The sequence below is a fragment of the Helianthus annuus genome, chromosome 5 (genome assembly GCF_002127325.2).
Source record: "Helianthus annuus cultivar XRQ/B chromosome 5, HanXRQr2.0-SUNRISE, whole genome shotgun sequence".
NCBI lineage: Eukaryota > Viridiplantae > Streptophyta > Magnoliopsida > Asterales > Asteraceae > Helianthus > Helianthus annuus.
Window position 1 is genome coordinate 41,520,276 of NC_035437.2, and position 26,176 is coordinate 41,546,451.

Sequence of the window (26,176 nt, forward strand, 5' to 3'; positions counted from 1 at the left end):
GATCTATCGAGTCATCATCATCACAGAATGTCTGTTATATAATAACATATATAAATAAGTCCTATTTTTTAGTAAAAAATTATAATTTAGTTTAAATTACTTACAAACTGAACGTTTTGGTAGTAAGTGTCTTTAGGTATTTCCATTAGAGACTCATCTTCACTTTTATCTTTGTTGGTCAAAACAACCTCAACTCCTTGACGATAAATTTTTAAGTCAAATGTTTCTTTGTCCATCATCATCAACAACAATATATCATCATCTTCAATCCCAATATCATGAAATAACTTTGGACAACCTTTTGTAAACACATAATTATCATTTATTTTTTCAGTCTCAACTTTCCAAATCTGACCTGCTGCACATATGTTATAATAATCGTTGACTGGCGTGTAATAGAAATATTTTGTCACATAAGCTTCTGGAATAACCTGAAAAATTATGTACCATTTTATTCTCAAGTATATATATAAAGCTTTTACATTACAACTATAATAAAGAAATACTCTCATTTATATAGAGACTTACTATTATCTTTAACACGCCATAACGGTTTACTGTTAAAAAAGATTCACCACATATGTTATCGACGAAACAATCCATTTCAATATTTTTATCTTCCATTATCCTTAAGCGCAAGAACATCGGTTTTGTCAAATGAAGATCCCTTACAACATTACTCCATCCGTCAGTGATAACAGATTCCCCGCTTAAACTTCTTAAATAAACTGTCCAACTTCTTTGACTTTCATGATTTATCATTACTTTAGTTCTTTGCCAATAATCACCATACACACTCTTAACAAATTCAATTGGCAACACCTGTTGTTAAAATTATGTTTTAGATACTATGTAACACAATTTTTATATACTTTTTTGTACTATTTGTAGCATACCAGTTTCAACAACGAGAAATCTTCATCTAACACAGTTAAGCATGACCAACTCATTTTTATATACCTGTAACATACAATATACTGTTATGAACGTTTACTATTCAAATTGAATGCATAGATATAAGTCTTAAGGTATAATAGATACACATTATTTTATATATATTTCTTTATATCAATAATTATCGTAATTCATAATGTATATAAAATCTGTTTATGTATACTTTAAACAATAACAAAGGAACTGTAATCACATGAATTTATTTGATTTCAAGTAAGTAAATATATACTCAATTTCATTGATTCATTTAGTTGATCATATATTATTATATACAAGGAAATACAATACTGTCTGACATAAATCTAATCCTACTTCAATATAAGTGATCTAAAAATATTTTCAATCTTAAAATTTATTTCATAATAATAACCTATTCAATCATCTAAATAAGAATATTAACCAAGTAAATTATATTTGATCACAAGAGCATCCACAAAATATATCAAACAAATAACATTATTATTCAAAATTATATACTTTGATAAAACATGCAATAAAATCTAATCCCTCTAAGATATACATAACATACACAGCATAGACGTCTAAATTTTCAATAATACCCGTAAATAAACACCTTACAGTCAACAAAAACAATCGTCAATCATAAGTTTTATTTTATACTTATAAGATATTCAATCAATCAAATAACAATATTAAAGCATAAATTCTATTTTTTAGAAAAAGATCCACAAAATATATCAACCAAAATACATTAGTAATCGGAATTTTATACTTTAAGACACATGCAATAGAATCAAATCCCTATTACATACAAGTCGCCGGAAATATTAATAACCGGAGTTCTATAATGTTTACCTAACATAAACAACATTCAATTTCGTCAAATTCTAAACCCTATTTCATGACAAATTTCTTAATCATCACCGGAAACAAGCCTTTTTAGTAACTAAAACAGAAAATTAGCTTCAACTGATCGGAAAAAAAAATGTGTAAATCAAACCTTAGATTGCCGTCCAGGTGATCGGAAATCAATTTGGTAAAGTAACTTTACCAATTTCTTCAACCGTCGATTATCGTTTCTTGAGCCTTGTGAGTGAAGTTGATAGGGTTGAATGAAGGTGACTTGATATGTTATCATTGTATATTAGATTTAATAATTTTAAGTTATTAAAATTATTATAATATTTTATATGATATATCCGTTCTTTATTAAATTTAAATATAATATTTAAATTAAGTAGAAAAAATGTTGATTATAATTGTATCTTTAATTATTTTTCAATGATTTATGTCAATATTTTACATAAATAGATATATGTTATTTTGAAACAACTTTTTCTTCGACGTTTAATTTAAATCTAATATTTCCAATAAATACACAAGTATAGTAACTAATAGAAATTTATGTACTTTAATTAAAGTATTACAATTTCTTATTGCTATATGTTATATTTTACATAAATAAAAAGTTAAAATCAGTTTTGAATATATTCTATTTTTAATTTAAATTTTTCAACTTTCTCTTATAAATACATACTTATAATTTTTTCTTTCATTCTATGTGCTGCAATTCTGTTTGACTGTTAGTATTCTGTCTGGAATTTCATTTTTTGGTTAACATGTATCGTCATGGTCCGTATTTTATCATAACTATACTTGATCTGCTATCCATTCAACAGGTACATAAATTTCATTACTTTTTTTAAACTAATTTTTTGTGTGGTTTTATATTTTTTTTTGAAATATATTTTCCGCATTTTTATTTGGTTTTCAGGCAATACCTATATGTATGAGTAGATTTATATGGATGAATAAGTTAGAATCCTCAACTATTAGTCTTAAATTTGATGAAACACATTCATGGTGTGTTGTTATTAAATTGATAGAAGATGTTTTCTACTTTACAGATGGATGGTCTGAGGTTTTAGAGTACTTTGGCCATGGATATTTCTTTATTATTTTCAACTACCTTGGTGATCGTACTTTCAAGTTCAAACTCTTCTGTCATGATCCAAATCAAGAGTGAGGGAAACCGTTTTGTAAAATTATTCAAAATCCTTTACATAGCCCAATGGTATATAATTTTATTATAGATTTTTTTTCCATTTATTAATAACATAATACTCATCAATTTGTAATAACTGACTTTTTTACAGGTTATACCAGATACTTTTCTTTCTAAACATTATGATCATCCTTTACCGGATAATAAGGTTATACTTAACGTTTCAGAGAATCATAAATGGGAAGTCCGTATTAGAAAGATTGGTGGAAAATACTGTTTTGCTGATGGTTGGTTTAAATTTATTGAAGATCTAAGGTTAAACCCTGGGGATATATTGTGTTTTAAAATTAACGACGTGAAACATTTTAATATTAGCATATTCAATAAACACGGTCGTCAAGTTTTGTTAAACAACACTCCTTTGATTGAGCAAGAATATGAACATATTAGCAATGTTGAAGGTTATCGACAAGTTAGTGATGATCCTAACTATCCTTTTTTTTTTGCAATGACAGTAACTAATGAATTGGTAATATACTATGCTGTTTTATGTTTATTTTTTTGTTAAATTTTACTATTTTTCATTTAATAACATTTACATATTCGTAATGTTCTTACAAAATGTAGATTCTTCCCAAATTGATTACTGACTTAAGTGGGTTAAATGAGTTTTCTGAAGTAAAGATCAAAGTTATTAAAGGAAATACTTGGCTTAAGAATCTTCGTACACACAATATTGATGGTCAAAGAAGGTTTGTCAATCAATTTATTATCTTATTTATTTTGTATCTTTTACCCTATTTCTATATGTATTGCTAACAAAATTTTTCATATTTTATCAACCATAGGTACGGTATTGTTGGATGGCAAGATATACTTGAAGCTGAACATATTTCCTTAGGAGATGATTGTTTTTTCAACTGGTCTAAAACGAATTCCAAGTTATTGGTTACGAAACTTCAGCAAGCATGAGTGCTAGAGTATTAGACTTCTGTTTTTATTTTAAACACTGAAAAACATATATCTTACATTTATTTTTCTATCTCCCTTGATTTACGTTTGTGGTACAATGCTTTTGTTTTTTTAGTATTTTAAATTCAGATTTCCATTATAATTTTATCTCTACAGTCCGTTTTTCTTAACTAATATAAATCAATTATATCAGAAGTACACACATGTCATTTATCTATACACCTTATTCATCATACAATTTTTCGTTTATATATAGATTTGTATATAATCTTTTTGTTTACAAAGATAGATTAACAACCCGTGAGTATTCACGGGTTATAACCTAGTATATAATAAACAAGAAGATTTGGGCTGATGTGGCATGATATTAGAGCCTCCTGGATATGGTTTAGGCAGGAAAATTTTCGGGTTAATATTTTCGTGAATGAAGCCCCACTTTATATACCCGCACCACCCATTCGGATCCGTATATAAAGCTGCTACCTATTTTTCCTAAACCCTAATATTCATTCTTCTCCTTCACGCTTCTGGATATTCTCATACGCTCAAACCCTAGACTCTTATCTTCCCCTTCACAATTCCTTGGCCATTGAAGCATTCGATCTTCAATTGTTCTTCCAATATTTTCGATTTCTTAATCATTTATTCATCCTATACCCATGATGATCGGACAAGATCAGAATCAACTGTATACATCTCCTTCGATTGGTGGCTAGAGATGCTTTGCAGAGAGATGATGTTAAACATCTAGGGTTTGGGACAATCGGTCCAGTGTTTCATCAATATTCAGTAACTTTATATTTTGAATTTTAGTTTTGATTTTGAGTTTTCTTATGGTTTAAATCAGGAACTGGAGTTTAACTTTAGAACTATATTGGCTACATCAATCGGATTTTTGAGTTCAATATCAGTTTTACTTTCATCGAACAGGTATTCTTCAACCCCCTTTCTCATTTTGTTGCTGATGATTTTTTTATCAGCTTTAGTATCTTGAAATTGAGGATAACAATAACATGTGTTGTTTTCATATTTACTTTTAATTATTGTATGTGGTTAAAATTGTAATATTTTTTTATGAACATTTGATGAATTTAGTTATTTAATTTTGGTGTTTGAATGTACCAGTCAATCCACCTTCAAGTAATCCTTTGGGTTTTCAGTTCCTCCACCCTATTTTAGTGCAATTGATTATGTGTGCTGATGGAGGTTCATGGTCTGTCATGCATAGGTAGTCTTTGCCCACCAAATCTTTCCTTGAGTTCGTCATGTTTTCAAGGTTCCAGTGATCCTTTTTGTGAACTTTTATCAAATAATGGAAATCAAACATTTAAAAAATATCCTTTTTGTTTAATTTGAAGGCGTACATTTGTAGAGTTTTTGTTTTGTATTATTCAAATATGTATTATATTTTTTTAGTTGTGGCAGTCTACGAACGCGCTGTTGTTGTTCGGATCGAGATCACACCGTGTGTAAATGTTTGCTTTACTTTTTCTTCATGTATTGTGTATAACACACGTAAGGTGGGGGAGTGAGTTTCGCGAAAGCCGCAGTTGAGAGTGACACAAGAGTATGTTTTATGTTATCTTCATTTCTTTAACATCATCAACTCATAATTAGTTATAATGTATAACATCCATCTATTATCATTATTTTTTGTTTAGGTGCTCGCTTCCGATGCTAGAAGAAAACATAAAACTAGAGTCAACACAAATGCTGCAGGTTATTTTAAACACTTTTTATCTTTTTTGTTTTTTCTTTGTACTATAAATATATTCTTGCGTTTTATTGAAACCAGGATTTTACCGGCACTTGTAACGACCAAAGAAAAGAAAGTCATTGGAAAACAATAGTTTCAAAGTGGAAGAGCATCTGCAGTAAGCTTGAATCTGTATATACTTAAAAAAAGACCATGGTTACATGATGCGAGAGTGATGCACCAAATATCGCATAATGTGGTCCCTCACATGATGCGGTTGGATGCGCGCATCATGAAGTTAGTCAGATTTTTTCCCCAAAATACAGCCTTGGTCAGATTCTTATTTATGCGCTTCTCTTTGATTTCAACCGAATTAAAAAAATCGAATATAAATTACAACTTTGGCCTCCGATTTTAGTTACGTGCTTTTATTTTCAGATTTCTTGTAGGCTTGGAGACGGACTCTGGGTCTCGGCTAAAGTGTGTTTACTTTTCATCTCCTCAACAATATCTCCGTAAGTTTTTTTTCTTTTTTACCTTCAGATTAATTTTATTTACATTTGATGCATAGTGGGTTTGCCAATTTTCTAAAATGAGTTGTTGCATGTTGCACTACAAATAAATTAAAAGAAACATCTATTCTTAGAAACAGCTATTGCCCTTTGATGTACAGTGGGCTTGACAATTTGACATCCTTTTTCAATATGCATGTATATATGTGAGGTTGAGGAAGATCGACAACCCTATATTTAATTGTTTGAAAATAGCTTCAAAATCAATTAAAAAGTCTTTCGTATGCATCAGAACTAAAACATCATTAATTTTAAAGCAAAGTCCATCTCTCCAATTTACAATGAAGTATTATTAATTAATATTATTATGTATGCTCGGCATATATATATATATATATATATATATATATATGATTATTTTCACAAACTCAACAAAACTTGATGAAGGACATGAAAGAAACTTCTCTTTAGTGGAGTCAAAATAGATCAAAGTGGACGCAACTAAACTGGCAAAAATTGGAGTCAAAGATCTAGGAGGTTTATGGTTCAACTTACATTATTGTGTTGCTCTTGACCCATCTGCCTCTTTTATCTATTTTTTTATTTTAATTAGTTGAATAGTTAGAAATAAAACAAACCCGACATCGACCCATTGTTTTCCGGGTTTTGGATTGACCGTGTCATGTAGTTCAGGTTTTTGGCTGGGGAAAAGTGACCCAATAACCGACCCATTTAAAGTTTGGGTCGGTCGGGTTTGGGTATTCGGGTTAGTTCGTGCCAGGTTGGTCAGGTTTCGGGTTTAGATGTAAAATAAAAATATATATATTTTCGAAAAATATAATCATTCTACTAAAAATATCATCAAAATTCAAACATTATTTGACAATTAGATATGATAATGTTCAAAGTTCTAAAACTTAATGTTTCAAATACCAAAGTCTTTAAAACAAAACACGTCTATAAAAAGGCATTAAGTATTCGGCTTTCGAATTTTGGGTTGTTCAGGGTTTTGGTTATCTTATTGCAGATTGACAAGGGTCTGTTCCATTGTGACAATTGTGGAATCTATAGGTTTGTACATGAAGATTATGTTTGCTACTTATTAATTTCTTTTTATTGTGTTACATATCGATATATTCCGATTCATTCTTTTTCTATTGATTTATTTTTTATGTATTCCATTTCTATTGTGTTCAGAGTTGCTGACCGTGAGTACTACTTCCATTGCAAGAAATGTGGTATGTATAGGACATTTTTTTGTATGTGTGTTAGTGCAGTGCCGGATTCAGAATTGGTTACCGGGCCGGGTAACAGAAAATAGCCAGAATTGAGAAAATTTTCAACATTAATGTATACTTTATGATCAAGAAATACACTATATTTGTAAAGCGAGACCATGGATTGGGTGGCAAACACGGTAGATCGAAGAAGAAGTTCGGGAAGGGTTCAAAAACTGAAAAAGATGCTAGCTACTACCTTGTGGACTCTCGAACATGGAAAACATTCCGACGAAGTTTGTAGACAAGCAAAAACTTGAAACCGAGTAACTTCTGAATGGCTAATTTTGTTTTAAATTAGGACTTTATGGTGTTATTCATTTACTTTTCAAATGATTATGATGATTTGAAACAGTGTAGACATGGACTTGATTATGATTTTCCATCGTGGGTTTTTTTTTTCAGGAACCAACAACACAACTGATTTTGGGTTACAAGTCTTCATTCAAGTTGGTATGTGAGTTATCTCTTTATTTTAATTGTTTTAACTAACTTTCTATACGTTTGATGAAGTTTAGTCTATTTGATTCTAGAAATCAAACTGTACACATTAGAAATATGAACATTGACTTTTCAGGTCAAACCTTTGGGCAGAAGTGAGAACTTGAAAAATGTTATTTTTGTTTCTTGTATTTTTATTTATTAAACTGGCATTATTTATTTGATTATATGTCGTTGCAGTTTGGTTCACAGACGGAAGAGACCCAGAGTCAACCAAGTTCCGCCATTCCGTTCGAGTATTGCTATGAATTAAGGTCCGTATCTGTATTACTTATGAAAATTGGCTTGTGTTTTACCTCAAACGGTGTGCAGTTTGACATGGGGATTTGATCATGTGCAGTCCAAATCAGAAGACTTTCGAAGCGCCTTTGATGAATCTAACCATGGAAGGAGGAGACAAGTATTCGGTCAAAAATCCCTTTGTCTTTGTTCCTCTTGAAGTAAGCAAAAGTTTTGCTATTTTTGTTTATTTTATATCTGATTTTAGCTCATTCTAATTCTAAGTTTGTAATTATTATGATTACATAGGATGGTGGAACCGTGTTTTGTTTGGGTATCGATAAAAGTGAGGATGTAAACATCATCGGGCGTAAGTATTCGACATTGCTTTCGTTTTCTTTACGTTGTAAAGTTACTTTTCGGAAAAAGTAACTCGTGTTGGCAATTTTTTTCTTCAGAAAACTCTTCATGATGGGTTATCGAGTAGTGTATGATCGCGAGAAGAATATTTTGGGCTGGAAAGCTTCTAATTGTGAGTGAATCTTTCATCAGTTTCATATAAGTGAATCTATTATATAGCAAAACCCGTGGTCAAAGATGAGCAAATGGTACTGGGTACTGGTACCCAAATTCTCGAACCGAAAGATCTTAAGTACCAATTCGATACCGACTTTTGGCGTTCCTGGTACCGGTTCACTACCGGTTTTTACCTTCATATACAGGTAGCGTAACCGGTATTTTAGGTACCAGTACTTGATATAGATGGCTTTTGAACACAACACTTGATATAGATGGCTTTTGAACTAAGCATATTTGACTCTAAAAACAAATTTGATATTAATTTTGGAAGATGGGTTGTGATTATACTTTGAATATAGTAAATATCTTCCATTCTAAATGTCACGAATACATTGAAACTTTTGAAATACATACTGCTGATTTTTTTGTGACTTTCAATTATTTTCTAAGTGTGTAATCAACTTTCTTTGATCGTGTGCCATTTAAGGTGTTCAATTTTTTTTTTCAAATACTAGAGGCAAATGATGAACTGGTATTTAAGATATTCATTTGAACTTTCCATGTTCATTTACATTATTATACATTATAATTCCTCATTGGTAAAAAATGCAGGTGTTACCAACTTCGTATGTGAAGAACAGTGCACTAATTTAGTTCTGTGAAGGTAAAGTAGTTATGATGTTTAGTGGTACAAAATTTTAGGTAATTCAGTGAAGAAAGTGAATGGAACCTTTGTATTTACCCATGTTTGGATCAAAAATTTTGAAGATTTGGGCTTAACTATTGAGGGGATCCTTAAGATTGTAATGTTTACATTGGAACCAAAGATATGCTGCAAAAACCTCAAATGTGCAACTCGTGGAGCTGCTTGGAGCTCAGGTACTTTTTTTTTGCATAGATTTGTATTTATCAAAATTTAAGTGTATATGAAGATGTTTTCTTTGAAAGTATATGGCAATTATGAAGCTCCCATACTTTAACTGACCTTGTACAATTGTGAAGCTCACTTACGTTAGATGTTATCATCTCAGGAGTGACTTAGGATTGAAGGAATTCGAAGAGAACTATGGTGAAATTTGCATGAATTCGTTTGCAACAATATCTTGCAGCTTGACACGATACAAATATGTGATTTAGCAAGCATGACGTTGTCTTGATTATTATGATTATTGACTGCTTATATGTCTTTTTTTCTTGATGTTACCAATCTAAACTGTTGTCAAATTCGAATTATAGATACTAATCTGGTAGCCCAACACGAATGAAGCCAGAATCAGTTAACACAAACCTTATGGTATTTTAGGTAATTTATCCTAAATGGATGGGCATGCATATCACTTTCTTTTTTTATCTCAGTTGTATAAATAATACCTCTTTTATATAGGTTATATTAATGGTGGTGGAGCAACAAATGAATCATAACGGACCTGTTTTTATGTAGCCATTCATCGATTCGTCGTATTATTATTAGACGACTTTTTTACTTGCTTGAAAGTAGCATTAGCACCGGTGGTGGTGTCGTTTGCTGGCAAGTGATCAGGATAAAGATATGCTAGAGGTGTATTTAGGGAAGCAGGTCTGTAATGGTGGCTGCAAAAACTACACTTCTTCACCTAATCCAAAAGGCGGTTAACCGCTTACGTTAATCTCATTAACTTAAACAATATGTGTGTCTACTTTAAGTTGATGTTATTGATAATGTATTTTGGTGAGAATTAATATTTTTGTTCTTTAACTCAGTATACCTGATATCTTTTCAGCGTGTTTGAATTATTATTTTATAACAGAATTTGAACTGATTTAGTTATCTTTAGTGTTTGGGTACTTCATATTAGGAATTAGTTTTGACTAACTATGGCTTGATTAGATGTTTTTGATTCTGGAAGTCTCAATACCCTCCTATAATAGTGATCTATGTTATAGAAAACTATTACTTGATTTTTGGTTTAACTTTCTTTTTTCTTTATAACATATAGGCATCATTGTTCGAGACTACTACTGAATTTGTGCTGGACAAATTAAGTGTTTCTTTGACAAGTGAAGAGGTTGATACTTTGTAGAAACTTTATCATCAAGCATTAATACTTGGGTTGCGTTTAATCTTAGTAGTTTTGCTAAAAAGGTAACACGTCAAATGGGTCAAACAAGTTAACGTTGTTCGAAATTCATTTATTTAATAATACATGACGTTAACTATTATAAAAGTTAAGTGGTTTGCGGGCTGGATGGCGTGTTAAGTCGGAAATTTAGAACGACACGTTAAACGGACAACTTATGAAAGATGAAAAGTATATAAGAGACTAAAATTGAAAGTAAAAAAAAGTGTTGAGATTAAATTGCAAAAGATGAAAAGCTTTTGGTTGAAAGTAAAAAAATTAAAGGGGTTAAATTGCAAAAGATGAAAACTTTTGAATTAGAAGAGAAAAATCAAATTAATCAAAGGGGTTAAAATACCAAAGATTAGAACTTTAGATTTAAATTGCCAAAGATTGAAATTGTAGAGTTAAAAAAGAAATCAATTAAACAAAAGAGATAAATAGATTTAGTTAAATTGATGTTTATTATTATTATTATTTAATAAAAGAGATAAATAGAAAATAAGAGTGAAAAATTATCAGAGAATGACACATGTACAAAAAGGATTTTTGTTTATTAGTACAGAAAGATTAACAATTAATCAACGTCGAGTAAAAGTTTAATGAAATAATATGTTACATTTTAATAAAAAAACATGTTTACTAACTAATAAAAATAAACAACCCGGGAAGCATTCCCGGGTGATAACCTAGTTGAGTAATAAAGTATTAAAACATAAAACATTGAAATTAGTTTAAATAAAATTTATAATAAGTTGTTCAATAGAAGTCCCACAAAGTAGGATCGGAATAAAAATGACTTAGGACATCATAGGGCCTTTAGCAGTGGAGTCGTAAATTACAAAGCTTTTTCTTGACCGAACCATTTCCAGCATATAATAAAGGTTAGTTACATACGGTTTAATCTTTTGAAAATTAGTCAGTTTTCACTAATAAATACATTTAACCGACTCGTTTTGAAAATCATTTTATAAATAATTTAATATCTATTCTATACTATCTAATAAATAAGAATCTTGTATTGCCACATGTCTCTTTTATCTATCTAGTATATTGGAGGGAAAGATTTTCATAATTTTAAGATTTTTTTAAAAATATACAACTAAATGTTGGAGGGAAAGATTTTCAGAATTTTAAGATTTTTTTAGGTATACAACTCAATATATAGCCAAAACTGATTTTGTTATCTACTTTTGTTCTTGAATCTGCCTAAAAAATCGGTAACTGCCAATAGTATATGAATTTTAGTAACTAGGCCTCAAAGAACCTGATATTCAATAGCCATCGGAAAAACCGTTTCAGATTCTTCAATCATCCGATCTTCAATTATGCTTTGTGTACATTACAATCAACATTGCTCACAGTTTCGTTCACTGTCGCTTTTAAGATAAATTTGTTTTCACGATAGAAGATACAATCACACAAGACTATTGTTTTGATTGTATTGAATCAGTCTATAATAATCTATTGTATTGGTTCTCATTAATTATTCATTTTACAATGGTTTTTAGTGGTTTTGTATCAATTGACACGATCGTTTGTTAATGATATTTTATGGATTGAGTTTTTTTTTTTTTGAATGGCAAACTTGGATCACTGACGGACCATTAGAGTATCATTATGTCACTAGCTGAACCACTCGATCATACACTAATTCAGGAGGAAACCAAATAAATATGGGAAAAAAACCCATTGGGTGAATCGAACCCATGACTTATTGGTTCTAAAGTCTTATCCCACCCTAAAGATGCCACTAGGCTATAAAGCTATGGGCTGAGTATTGTTTTTTTGTTCAGCATACCTATAACACAAAACTTTGTTGGTTTATGAATGGTTGGGCAGAACCTTCAAATAAATTGTATGTCTATGAATAAAAACAATTATTCTATTCATATGTTTTATATTGAATAGAAAATACAATGTTGTGAATCGGGTTCGCACCATCCTGCCCTTCATTTCGATCTGTACTGGCTATTATGTGTGCTTAGTCATTAGGTCTTCCAATATTAACGTGCAATTGTTAGAAAACAATTTGTTTATCTCTGATTGTATAATATCAGTTATGTGATTTAGGGTTTTTTTATGTTTTATATCACTCATCTTTCACGATGATAATTTGTTTATTTTATTTAGAGTAAACTGTCATTTTAGTCCCTGAGGTTTGGTCACTTCTGTCATTTTAATCCAAATTTGAAGCCTTTTGCATCTGGGTCCTGTGGTTTCACTTTTATTGCCTTTTTGGTCCAAAAATGAAATCAGTTCATATTTCTCAAATTAAATGCTGCTATTTTGTATTTTTCCTGAGGGACAAAATGGTCATTTCTTTTTTTATTTTATTTAAACCTTTTATTAAAACAATAATTGTGAGTCCCACCACACCCACACTTCATCTTCTACATCCTTTATCTCCCCTGCATAACAATTCATCCCAAATCAATCACGAATCACAAACTCTACCAACAAATAGATACATTCATATCTATTACACGATCAACCGGAATCATCGTCGCCGCCTGAAATCGTCGAGTTGAACAAAAGGCTAGATTGAGAAGCTAGTCGGAGTTGAACAAAAGCCTTTTCGTCAGTTTCTTCTCACGATCACAAACTCTACCAACAAATAGATACATTCATATCTATATTACACGATCAACCGGAATCATCGTCGCCGCCTGAAATCGTCGAACTAGTTCAAAATTTTGCGGATCTTTTTGATGCTATGCTCGTGGCGTTTGAATCCGGATCCAAGAGATGTACAGTGTTTGAAACGGATGAACCATTATGTTTTCTAGAATCCGTTGATCGAACGACTAAGCTTATTAAATCTTTATGTAGATTCGATTCGGATCAAAATTACGCTGTCGCAATCAATAGGTTGAGCGGAATCCAGAAGCGTGCAATGTCTATAATGGAGGACGAATTCAAGTCGATTTTAGATGATTATCAAACGTCATCTGATCGAGATCAGAAAGCAAAAACCGATGAAACGAAAACCATACATTTGTCCAGTTCTTCGAGCAATGTTGAAGATTCGTCCGAATTGGAATTGCTAGATTAAGATGAACTCCGAAAAGGCTTTTATCTAGCCTTTTTACTAAGTAGTCATGTATATAAGCATCTAACCTGTTAACCAAATTAAACAACAACATCAATTTACACAAAAATCGGTCTCTAGAACCAAATTAGCTTCAAAACAACATAAAAACTGTAATCACAAACACTCTAACAACATCAATTAACAAAACTATCTACCAAAATAAAAAAACCCTAAAAACTGAAACTGTCACGGACCCCGTCCCGGTTTTACCCGGTCCAGGAGCCGCGGGACAGAAACCCGTGGTATTTATTATCTGATTTGACAGCGGAAGTTTTAACAGGATCTTTAAACTTGAAAATGCCCGATTATTTTATTTCATAATTTGGGACGAACCCCGTAATTTACAATAGAGGAATTTCATGAGGAAATTCCCTGCTTTACAAAACATGTTTATTTATTTAACTGAGCCACCACTTCAAGCTTGATTAGTGCTCCGTAGCACTTTTCCTTGATTCACAGGAGGTCACCTGAAACACGTTTTAAAAATATTTTTTGTCAGCGGGGAAATACTGGTGGGTCACTCAAATTTGATAAAACGACACACAGCTATTAATTACAGCATAAGAGCGATTACAATGGCTTTTATCTTATTTTTATCTGGCACCGTGTCACACCCTGGTGACGATGGTCATACCACTATTGGGTCCTCTCACCCAAGTAGTGATGATTATCACTGTTAGGTTGATGAACCTAACCGTGAGAGATTAGTAATGTGCACAATACCCCACTAGCTAGTGATTCAAGATAACCACGACTTAATCCCTGTAATTATAATGACTCACATTGCAAGTTTAAACGGGCAGAGTTTAGCCTACTGATAAGCTTGATAACCTAATTTAAACAATAATGCACACGAATTAGGTCAGTAACTAATACAACATTTACGATAACTCACGAGATTAAAACCCTCACAACGAATGACAAAGTGCAATACTTAAACATCCATTGAATTCATGACGAATGACAAAGTATAGCCCTAATGTGGGCAACACTTAAACATCCATCGGATAGTTTAAATCGATCGGACATTGAATCGTAGCAGCGATCGAGTTATTACCCTTGATCGTAGCAGCGTTTTGCTATTTTGAAAGTGAAATTCGAGTAGAATATGAGTTATTTTGAGAGTTTTTGCGAGCACAGACGAAAGCCCCATGCATGGGCTATTTATAGCGAGAAAACGGGTTTTACACTGCCTGCATAACCCCACTCTTAAACTTACGTGGCCCGCGAGGGGCCCTAGTCTACGTGTAGGCTGTGTGTGTCACGAGTAGGTGTGCCAGGTGGACAACACGTGGCCCGGATGCTTATCCGGTCAAAATTCAAGTTGACATGGCCCGCGTAAGGGCTGCTGCTTGTTTACGCGGCCCGCGAGCAGACCAAATTTCATGTTTTCTTGGTTTTTCATGCATGTTAGGGTTTCAGGGGTCCGGGTTTTCACTTACGAGTCGTTTAGGGACATTTTTGCAGTCCTTACATCCTCCCACCTTATTTAAAATCTCGTCCTCGAGATTTATTGAAATAAGTGAGGATATTTTCGCTTCATCTCCGATTCCAGCTCCCAGGTGTATTCGGGTCCTCTTTTTGAATCCTATTTAACTTTGACTAGTACCAGTCTTTTGTGTTTGAGAAACTTAATTTTTCTGTCTTCTACTTGAAGTGGTTTCTCAACAAACTTCAGCTTTTCATTCACTTGTACGTCTTGAAGAGGGATCACCAGGGATTCGTCGGCTAAACATTTCTTGAGGTTGGATACATGAAACACGTCGTGTACTCCAGCTAGCTCTTCTGGTAGTTGTAGGAGATAGGCAACCGGTCCTACGCGCTGAGTTACTGGGAATGGTCCTATGTACCTTGGACTCAGCTTTCCTTTCTTACCGAACCGAACTACTCCTTTCCAAGGAGAAACTTTCAAGAGTACCTTGTCTCCGACTTGAAATTCCAACGGCTTGCGTCGGTTGTCTGCATAACTTTTCTGGCGATCTCGAGCCGTCTTTAGTCTTTCCTTGATTTGTGTTATCTTGTCAGTGGTTTCTTGCACAATCTCAGGACCTGATAATTGGCTTTCTCCTATTTCTGCCCAACAAACTGGAGTTCTACACTTGCGTCCATACAGTGCTTCGAACGGGGCAACTTCGATGCTTGAATGATAACTATTGTTATAGGAGAATTCAATTAAGGGTAGGTGGTTATCCCAGTTACAACCAAAATCGATCACACATGCTCTGAGCATGTCTTCCAGGGTTTGGATCGTCCTCTCACTTTGTCCGTCTGTTTGGGGATGGTAGGCAGTACTTAAATTTAATCGGGTCCCCATTGCTTCTTGAAAACTTGTCCAGAAATGTGAAGTGAAACGACTATCCTTATCCGATACAATGGAGAGTGGAACTCCATGTAAGGATACTACTTCGTCTACGTATAGCTTGGCTAATCTCTCCATGCTAAAGGTTTCCTTCATGGGTAGAAAATGAGTGAATTTGGTTAATCGATCCACAATCACCCAAATTGTGTCGTTACCTTTTCTGGTTTTGGGTAACCTAGTAACAAAATCCATTGTTATTAGTTCCCATTTCCAAACAGGCATTTCTAATTGTTGGAGTAACCCTGAAGGTTTCTGGTGTTCTACCTTAACATGCGAACAAGTTAGACACTTAGATACATATCTAGCTATGTCCTTTTTCATTCCTGTCCACCAGAAATTATTCCTTAAATCTTGATACATCTTATTGTTTCCTGGGTGCATGGTATACCTAGATTTATGAGCTTCCTCTAAAATCTTATTTCTTAAGTTTTCTTGTTTAGGTACCCAAATCCTTTTCTTGTGGAATCTCTAAATTCCATCAGTACCTTGTTCTAGCTCCTTTATCCTTCCTTTCATTCCTTCAGCATCATCCTTGATTGCTGTTTCCTGAACATTCTTCAATTGTTCCATTAAATCTACTTGAAGATTTAATCTAAGAGCACGAACTCGCTTTTGCTTTTCAAGATACTTACGACTTAGAGCATCTGCGACTACATTTTGTGACACCTGGGTCACTGAGACCATCAAACAAATACCAAGCCAATGAAATATTGTATTTCATACTTGGGATCTGTATAAAAATATGTATCTTTTGCACATATCAACTCTTGTTCGATTTTAAGCTCTAAATCGCTTTCTAGAAGGTTATACGCGCGCTGATGCGTAAATATAACCAGTTTAATGCAACAAACACTCCGGAATAGTGAAATAGTCTTAACATACCTTAAATAACCTTTACATAACTTAGAAATAAGTTTTGAAGGCTTTGGTATAGCAAAATCAAGTTAATTCGCTTATAGGGACTGAATTTGACAAACTGCGAAAGTATGCCAATTTGAACTGTAACAGACATTCCGGGACATGACCATAAGTTAAACACACCTTAAAAATCCTTTACATAGCTTAGAAATAGGCTTTGAGGTGTTCGGTGTGCTAAAATAAACTTTTGGATCATTCAGGGACTAAAAGTGTCAAAAAGTGCATAAGTTTGCACCTTCGTGCATAACTTACGTTATGAATACATCCGGACATCCAAAAATTTATGTAAGCATTATAATATTATGCCTTAGCGTTTGGCATGAGAAAAATCCATTCGTCGCGCAATTTGGATCGTTTTCCGCACTTATGCGCATTCCGTCCTAATTAAGCGAACATCGCGATCGTACGGCCAAACGAACCAACATCCGGCATATTTTTGAGCATGTTTCATGTCCTCAATGTTTAAGCATCATTTTAGGGCCTTAAAGATGGCTTAACGGGCCTTAAACATGTCGGAAATGGCCCTAAACCACAATAGGGACCTAAACTGTCATTTCTGAAACTTGTTTTCTGATCTGGACATCCAGGCGGCCCGCGTAAGCCCAGTATGAACTATTACACAGGCCGCGTCAGCCTCCCAGACCAGATTCAATATCTTAATCCACTTGCAACAACCTTTCAAACCTCCAAAGGGCAACGCCACGTGTCAAATCCCTATGGTGGGGGCAAAATAAGCCACCACAACATTGCGACAAGTGTACGGGTTAGATCGAGGCACAATATTCAAGAAACGATCCTAACGGTCTTGCATATCCTATAAATACCCCCCATTTGGTGTAAAACCCACAAATCTGATCAAAGAGCTCTAAGTTGATGCCATTGCTTCATACCTGAGCTCCTAGATCAAGTCTAGCTTTCGGGGACCCTTCGTAAGTGTTCTTTCGTTCTTTTATTCGCTTTTCGAGTCCGAAAGTCAAGCTTTGTTTGACTTTCTGCGTTGACCAGGTTATGGTTAACACGAAGTTCGTTCGAACTTCATAACCTGAGCGTGATCACGATGGTTATAGTCCCTGGCGACTACACCTACTGATTACCACGTTATCTAGGCTCAGTGACGAGTCGTAGTTTCGGCCAAAATGCGCATTCTTGCGTATTTTGTAACCAAACTACTCATAGGTATCAAAACCGTTTGTTTTGATACCAAACCTGTTTTCTAAACTTAGTTAAGCATGTTCTAACATGCTTAGCTCGTCACTTTTAGTATAGTGCTTATATAGGGTCGTAAGGTAAGCGATCTAAACAGTCGCTTATACTTTCGAACCCGACCCATTTGGTCAATCTTTAGGATCCGACCAAACACATTAGGTGACCATAGTTGTATAGGGAATAACCTTCCGAGGTTATACCTTATGATCACGACGTTAGGCGTTCCAAGCGCGTTTTACGCGAACGACGCGTTAAGGTAGCATAAGCTACCAAAACGGGTCGTAATGGGTCGTAAGCACTTAGGTTAAGTTTCACTTTAGTATGTGGTATTTGTTAAACCATATTACACGAGTCTCCATACTCGTTTGGTTTACGAACCCGCATCCTATCCAATCCTCCGATTTAGGTCCGGTATATTAACATAGTTACCTATATTAGGTGCCGTTTGATATCCGTGATCTCTCGCATTGTTTGGTTGTTATACAAGGACTTCAAAAGCAATCTCAGGTGAGTACATAGACCCCTCTTTTACTGTTTTCCAAACTGTTTTGGGGTGAAACACATGTGCCTACTTGTTACTTTCATGCTTTCCTGTTTTCACATCATATACTTGCTATGTTTATTAGTACATTTATAGTACATGATTTCAATACATTTTATGCTATGTATGCCCATTGTGTGCATACTTAGTACACAACTTATAATACATTTCATGCTATGTACGCCTATTGTGTGCATACTTAGTACATTGTTTTACATTGCATTTCTGTTGCACATGCTCATCCAGCATATGAACACATTATACTACATTTTGAACCGTTGTAACCATTTGACTATGTGAACCGTCTTAACCCTTTGATTATATGAACCGTTTGTAACTATTGAACCGTGTGAACCAGTTGTATCTGTTGACATGATTTACATTTGACAATAGACATTTTACTATAGATAACCATTTCTACAATTGTTAAACATTTCATTTTGATGGTTTGGTTTGAGTAAGTGATTTAAGTAACGAGGCGTGTGCAATATGATACAAGCATGGTGGATACGCCGCTGGTACTTCCTATATATAAGTGTTTGTATGGTATTACATATCGTAGCGTTATTTGAATCATTTCAATTTGAGACACATAACATTTTATACAAATAACATACTTTTTCACAAGACATTGATTTACAAAAACCTTATCTTATAAAAACTCATTTTACATGGTTATTCATTTAACCATGCATTATTCTCTTATTTATACATATCATCTGATCTTATCGTTTTTCAAATGATTTACAAGACAAAGCAAATTACAAGGTTCATGACTAAACATTTTTCTCAAACATAAGTCATGAATTCTGTTTTCACAAAACCTATGTATCTCACAGGCATTTTTATGCTGACGTACCTATTTTCACATGTGTTTTCAGGAGATGATACATAGGACTTATCAAGACATACTTAGGCGGACCTGCGCCTTAGTGACTTAAAACGAGACAAGAACTAGTTAATTTATGTTATGTACTCTTTGGTTCTTGTTTAAAACTATGTAAACTTTCATGTTTGATTAATAAAACGAAACATCAATTGCCATGGATTTGAAACAATAAATTCTGTTACAACACTCCCCGACGTTTCCGCCACGTTTTGTATGTTCTTCGTGGTCGGGGTGTGACAGAAAAGATGGTATCAGAGCCAACGCGAGTTTACTTGCGTTTAGTCATAAAACAATACCGTCACCTATCCTTAGGCGACGACCACAACAAGAACATAAATTCCAAAACCGCTTTGAAAACTAATCGTCTGTTCTAGGATGATTGATTACTAGGTTTTGAACCCTCTGTTATAAGGTTTTGAACCCCTTTGAATTTTCAAAACTCTCGTCAAAGTTTTGGGTCCTAAATAGTGTGAACACGTGCAAACTGGAAGAGTGAATGCCTGTACCCTGGGTTTTCTATCTAAGGCTAGAGTGTTCGTACAAATTCACATAATCGGACCAGTCACTCTTACCTGGGAACTCTTGGGGTGAGTGTCCACTTATAGGCGAGCATGTCTTCGCGACACACTATGAGGATCTATTTGCTTTGATTCAGCCTTTGTGTTGTTTGTTCGCTTCGTGGTTCAAACAAATGACCATCAACCATGATTATGGTCATTGTAACGTCCTATTCTTACCCAATGCCATTTCATTTGTTTTCTTTCTTGTTTCTCTTTTAGAATGCCTCCTCGACGCGAAAACCAGATAGCGACTGCCGAACTGGAAGAAATCATTGCGCAACAAATGGCTGCTCAATTCCCAAACCTCTTTGCTCAATGGAACCAAGCCAACAACAACAATAATGCCCCCTGCAACTTCAAGACGTTCAACTCGGCTAAGCCATCAAAGTTTCCTGGGTCTCAAGGAGCGACTGCACTTCTGCAATGGTTCGAGAGTTTAGAGAGCACCTTCAGACATGTTCAATGTCCAAACGAGCGAAAGGTAGAATTTGCATCTAGCGTCTTTGAGAAACGAGCTTTGACATGGTGGAATGGTGTGATGAGAGATAGGGGTACCGATGTGTCACTGGCTCAAACATGGCAAGAGCTTCGAGCTTTGATGATGAAGGAATTCTGTCCTCGTCACGAGATCAGGGCCTTGGAAACGAAGTTCGACGATCTTAAGCAAGTTAGCGGTGAGCATCGAGCCTACACGGATCGTTATGAGGAGTTAAGTTTGTTATGCCCGAATATGGTTACGCCTTTGGATAAGGCAATCGAAAAGTACATTGATGGCCTCCCTGACTCAATACAAGACATTGTGACTGGTAGCAACCCTACTACAGTTAGACAGGCCAATGAGCTATCTGCAACCTTGACTGAATCAAAGATCAGGAAAGGTAAACTTTTTTGAAAAGGTGAGAAGGAACCGGTCGAGGAATCAAACCCAATCGAGGAATCAAAGACCATGGATGAACAGACTGGATCCCCTAAGAAGTCAAAGAAGCGAAAGACTTCTCAGAACTTCGCCATGGTTACTCACAATGGTCAAGCCGTCCCCAACCAACCAGCTCAACCCCTGCTAGGAAACCATACAATGGAACTGCACCCTTGTGCAACCAATGTAGCCTCCATCATCATGCCAATGTAATGTGCCGAAAATGCCAGACTTGTGGACTTATAGGCCATACAGCAAGAGTCTGCCCAGCTGCAGCTGCACCAAACCCAGCTGGCAACAATCCTGCTCAAGGTCGTTTTCTACCAGTTTCTTGTTTCAACTGTGGCGAGATGGGTCATTTCCGAAGAAATTGCCCAAAGCTTGCTAATGCAAATCCAGCACAGGGATGAGCATCTGGCTGACTAGAAGACAGCATCGTTTAGAAATAATCACGTCTTATGTATTAATTTCTTTTGTTGTCAAGGTCCAAGAAACAGTTGTTATCGTTGTTCATAAATAAATCTTTTATTTACATTGCAATGTATTTATGTGGTTGCATGTATAAACAACATATCCCTTAAAATACCGACAATCAAGGAACCGTATTCCTTGAAGAACAAACTGCCCCCAAAATTCTCCCATTCTATGATATCTTGCGTTTTCCACGAAATTCCTAAGTACCCGTTTCTTCTAAGGAAACGAAGTACAAGGCGCAAGTTACAACACGAGATGAATACCCAAAGTACCACTGTAAATCCTTAATAGGGTACCTAGGGGTATTTCCGTAAATTCTAAAATTGATGTGTTCCTTAATTCGAATATTACGTTTCTTTGAAAACAAAATCGAATTTTTGGGAGATCTTCCTATCTTTTCAGATAGATCCCAGAGGACATTGTAGCCCATCGACTGGTTTCCATATCCATTCTCAATCGATAACAAATTAATAACCAAGTTAAATAACTATGTGATTATGTGCTTATGTGTTCCTTTTTATGTTTTTGGTGTAACCCAAGTTATTGTTATCCAAATCCTCGCAGAATCCTCCATATCTACGAATAAGGGATTATAATAGAATACCCAAAGTTACTACATAAAATCCTTAATGGACTTCTACGTTGTAGTTAAGTCCCTTGGATTATAAAGTACTACTCCATAATTAGACCCCTTGAGTGGTCTAGTTAAACAGATTGATCTGAAAATCTGGTTAGGAATACCATGTGATGATATAGCTAGAAAGACTCCTTGGTGGTCTAATTAAAGAGATCATCTGTCGATCTAATTAAAGGGACCCTATGGTAGTCTAGTCACCCTCATCACAGGTTTGATTTTCCTCCCCTAAACATTACAAGACAAACTGTGAGGACTATGCAAGGAATTACGTAATTATGGATGCATACATAATTATGGAATTTAGTTCACAGAAACCACAACGAGCTTTTTCATGTGCCTAGAAGTTAACTCTATTCATTTCCATTTCTGAGGAAGCACCCGTTGAAAATGACTCCGTTTGTTCATTTTCGTTTCTGAAGATTGTCCGTTGAGGAAATGAATATCCGTTTGATTATCCTTTTCATTTCCATTTCTAAGGAAGCACCCGTTGAAAATGACTCCGTTTGTTGATTTTCGTTTCTGAAGATTGTCCGTTGAGGAAATGAATATCCGTTTGATTATCCTTTTCATTTCCATTTCTGATGAAGCACCCGTTGAAAATAACTCCGTTTGTTGATTTTCGTTTCTAAAGATTGTCCGTTGAGGAAATGAATATCCGTTTGATTATCCTTTTCATTTTCATTTCTGATGAAGCACCCGTTGAAAATAACTTCGTTTGTTGATTTTCGTTTCTGAATATTGTCCGTCGAGGAAAAGAATCCCCGTTTGTTTATTCCTTCATTTCCGTTTCTGAAGAATACTCATCAAGGAAATGACAGGATTATGCCTTGTATATCTGGGGGTTACTTGACACAAGGTCACAGATGGACTCCTACGAATAAAATTTCGGGACGAAATTTCCTAAAGTAGGGGAGACTGTGACACCTGGGACACTGAGACCATCAAACAAATACCAAGCCAATGAAATATTGTATTTCATACTTGGGATCTGTACAAAAATGTGTATCTTTTGCGCATATCAACTCTTGTTCGATTTTAAGCTCTAAATCGCTTTCTCGAAGGTTATACACGCGCTGATGCGTAAATATAACCAGTTTAATGCAACAAACACTCTGGAATAGTGAAATAGGCTTAACATACCTTAATTAACCTTTACATAACTTAGAAATAAGTTTTGAAGGCTTTGGTGTGGCAAAATCAAGTTAATTCGCTTATAGGGACTGAATTTGACAAACTGCGAAAGTATGCCAATTTGAACTGTAACAGACATTCCGGGACATGACCATAAGTTAAACACACCTTAAAAATCCTTTACATAGCTTAGAAATTGGCTTTGAGGTGTTCGGTGTGCTAAAATAAACTTTTGGATCATTCAGGGACTAAAAGTGTAAAAAAGTGCATAAGTTTGCACTTTCGCGCATAACTTACGTTCTGAATACATCCAGACATCCAAAAATTTATGTAAGCATTATAATATTATGCCTTAGCGTTTGGCATGAGAAAAATCCATTCGTCGCGCAATTTGGATCGTTTTTCGCACTTATGCGCATTCCATCGTAATTAAGCGAACATCGCGATAGTACGGCCAAACGAACCAACATCCGGCATATTTTTGAGCATGTTTCATGTCCTCAATGTTTAAGCATCATTTTAGGGCCTTAAAGATGGCTTAACGGGCCTTAAACATGTCAGAAATGGCCCTAAACCACAACAGGGACCTAAACTGTCATTTCTGAAACTTGTTTTCTGATCTGGACATCCAGGCGGCCCGCGTAAGCCCAGTATGAACTATTACACGGGCCGCGTCAGCCTCCCAGACCAGATTCAATGTTTTAATCCACTTGTAGCAACCTTTCAAACCTCCGAAGGGCAACGCCACGTGTCAAATCCCTATGGTGGGGGCAAAATAAGCCACCACAACATTGCGACAAGTGTACGGGTTAGATCAAGGCACGATATTCAAGAAACGATCCTAACGGTCTTGCATATCCTATAAATACCCCCCCCATTTGGTGTAAAACCCACAAATCTGATCAAAGAGCTCTAAGTTGATGCCATTGCTTCATACCTGAGCTCCTGGATCAAGTCTAGCTTTCGGGGACCCTTCGTAAGTGTTCTTTCGTTCTTTTATTCGCTTTTCGAGTCCGACAGTCAAGCTTTGTTTGACTTTCTGCGTTGACCAGGTTATGGTCAACACGAAGTTCGTTCGAACTTCATAACCTGAGCGTGATCACGATGGTTATAGTCCCTAGTGACTACACCTACTGATTACCACGTTATCTAGGCTCAGTGACGAGTCGTAGTTTCGGCCAAAATGCGCATTCTTGCATATTTTGTAACCAAGCTACTCATAGGTATCAAAACCGTTTGTTTTGATACCAAACCTGTTTTCTAAACTTAGTTAAGCATGTTCTAACATGCTTAGCTCGTCACTTTTAGTATAGTGCTTATATAGGGTCGTAAGGTAAGCGATCTAAACAGTCGCTTATACTTTCGAACCCGGCCCATTTGGTCGATCTTTAGGATCCGACCAAACACATTAGGTGACCATAGTTGTATAGGGAATAACCTTCCGAGGTTATACCTTATGGTCACGACGTTAGGCGTTCCAAGCGCGTTTTACGCGAACGACGCGTTAAGGTAGCATAAGCTACCAAAACGGGTCGTAATGGGTCGTAAGCACTTAGGTTAAGTTTCACTTTAGTATGTGGGCTTTGTTAAACCACATTACACGAGTCTCCATACTCGTTTGGTTTACGAACCCGCATCCTATCCAATCCTCCGATTTAGGTCCGGTATATTAACATAGTTACCTATATTAGGTGTCGTTTGATATCCGTGATCTCTAGCATTGTTTGGTTGTTATACAAGGACTTCAAAAGCAATCTCAGGTGAGTACATAGACCCCTCTTTTACTGTTTTCCAAACTGTTTTGGGGTGAAACACATGTGCCTACTTGTTACTTTCATGCTTTCCTGTTTTCACATCATATACTTGCTATGTTTGTTAGTACATTTATAGTACATGATTTCAATACATTTTATGCTATGTATTCCCATTGTGTGCATACTTAGTACACCACTTACAATACATTTCATGATATGTACGCCTATTGTGTGCATACTTAGTACATTGTTTTACATTGCATTTCTGTTGCACATGCTCATCTAGCATATGAACACATTATACTACATTTTGAACCATTGTAACCATTTGACTATGTGAACCGTCTTAACCCTTTGATTATATGAACCATTTGTAACTATTGAACCGTGTGAACCAGTTGTATCTGTTGACATGATTTACATTTGACAATAGACATTTGACTATACATAACCATTTCTACAATTGTTAAACATTTCATTTTGATGGTTTGGTTTGAGTAAGTGATTTAAGTAACGAGGCATGTGCAATATGATACAAGCATGGTGGATACGCCGCCGGTACTTCCTATATATAAGTGTTTGTATGGTATTACATATCGTAGCGTTATTTGAATCATTTCAACTTGAGACACATAACATTTTATACAAATAACATGCTTTTCACAAGACATTGATTTACAAAAACCTTATCTTATACAAACTCATTTTACATGGTTATTCATTTAACCATGCATTATTCTCTTATTTATACATATCATCTGATCTTATCGTTTTTCAAATGATTTACAAGACAAAGCAAATTACAAGGTTCATGACTAAACATTTTTCTCAAACATAAGTCATGAATTCTGTTTTCACAAAACCTTTGTATCTCACAGACATTTTTATGCTGACGTACCTATTTTCACATGTGTTTTCAGGAGATGATGCATAGGACTTATCAAGACATACTTAGGCGGACCTGTGCCTTAGTGACTTAAAACGA

General features: G+C 34.9%; 1 protein-coding gene across 23 annotated transcripts; it reads left to right on the forward strand.

Annotated features, from left to right (window-relative positions):
* Positions 1-4,389: 4,389 nt before the first annotated feature.
* Positions 4,390-10,358, forward strand: LOC110940940. 23 transcript variants are annotated; one of them, XR_004894566.1, is made up of 18 exons: positions 4,390-4,822; positions 5,018-5,120; positions 5,309-5,459; positions 5,554-5,611; positions 5,688-5,919; positions 6,027-6,103; positions 7,128-7,171; positions 7,298-7,643; positions 7,783-7,830; positions 8,059-8,132; positions 8,219-8,318; positions 8,407-8,467; positions 8,556-8,629; positions 9,229-9,280; positions 9,385-9,495; positions 9,648-9,744; positions 9,853-9,919; positions 10,001-10,358. XR_004894566.1 is itself a non-coding variant. In XM_022182512.2 (16 exons), the coding sequence occupies exons 4-12, from the start codon at positions 5,824-5,826 to the stop codon at positions 8,567-8,569; spliced, it is 555 nt and encodes a 184-aa protein (XP_022038204.1). In that variant the 5' UTR covers positions 4,391-4,822; positions 5,413-5,459; positions 5,554-5,611; positions 5,688-5,823; the 3' UTR covers positions 8,570-8,629; positions 9,229-9,280; positions 9,385-9,495; positions 9,648-9,919; positions 10,001-10,355. The 23 variants fall into 23 exon arrangements, 2 of the variants coding, with proteins under 2 accessions (XP_022038204.1, XP_022038201.1); XR_004894567.1 differs by having other exon boundaries at positions 9,648-9,685; XR_004894563.1 differs by having other exon boundaries at positions 9,648-9,919.
* The last annotated feature ends 15,818 nt before the right edge of the window (positions 10,359-26,176 follow it).

Excerpts from the sequence above, each read along its gene's own strand:
- LOC110940940 (XM_022182512.2), top strand. The coding sequence starts at position 5,824 with ATGCACCAAATATCGCATAATGTGGTCCCTCACATGATGCGGTTGGAT. Across the intron at positions 5,920-6,026 it reads TTCCCCAAAATACAGCCTTG|ATTTCTTGTAGGCTTGGAGA; the intron begins GTCAGATTCTTA and ends TTTTATTTTCAG. Across the intron at positions 7,339-7,782 it reads CTTCCATTGCAAGAAATGTG|GAACCAACAACACAACTGAT; the intron begins GTATGTATAGGA and ends TTTTTTTTTCAG.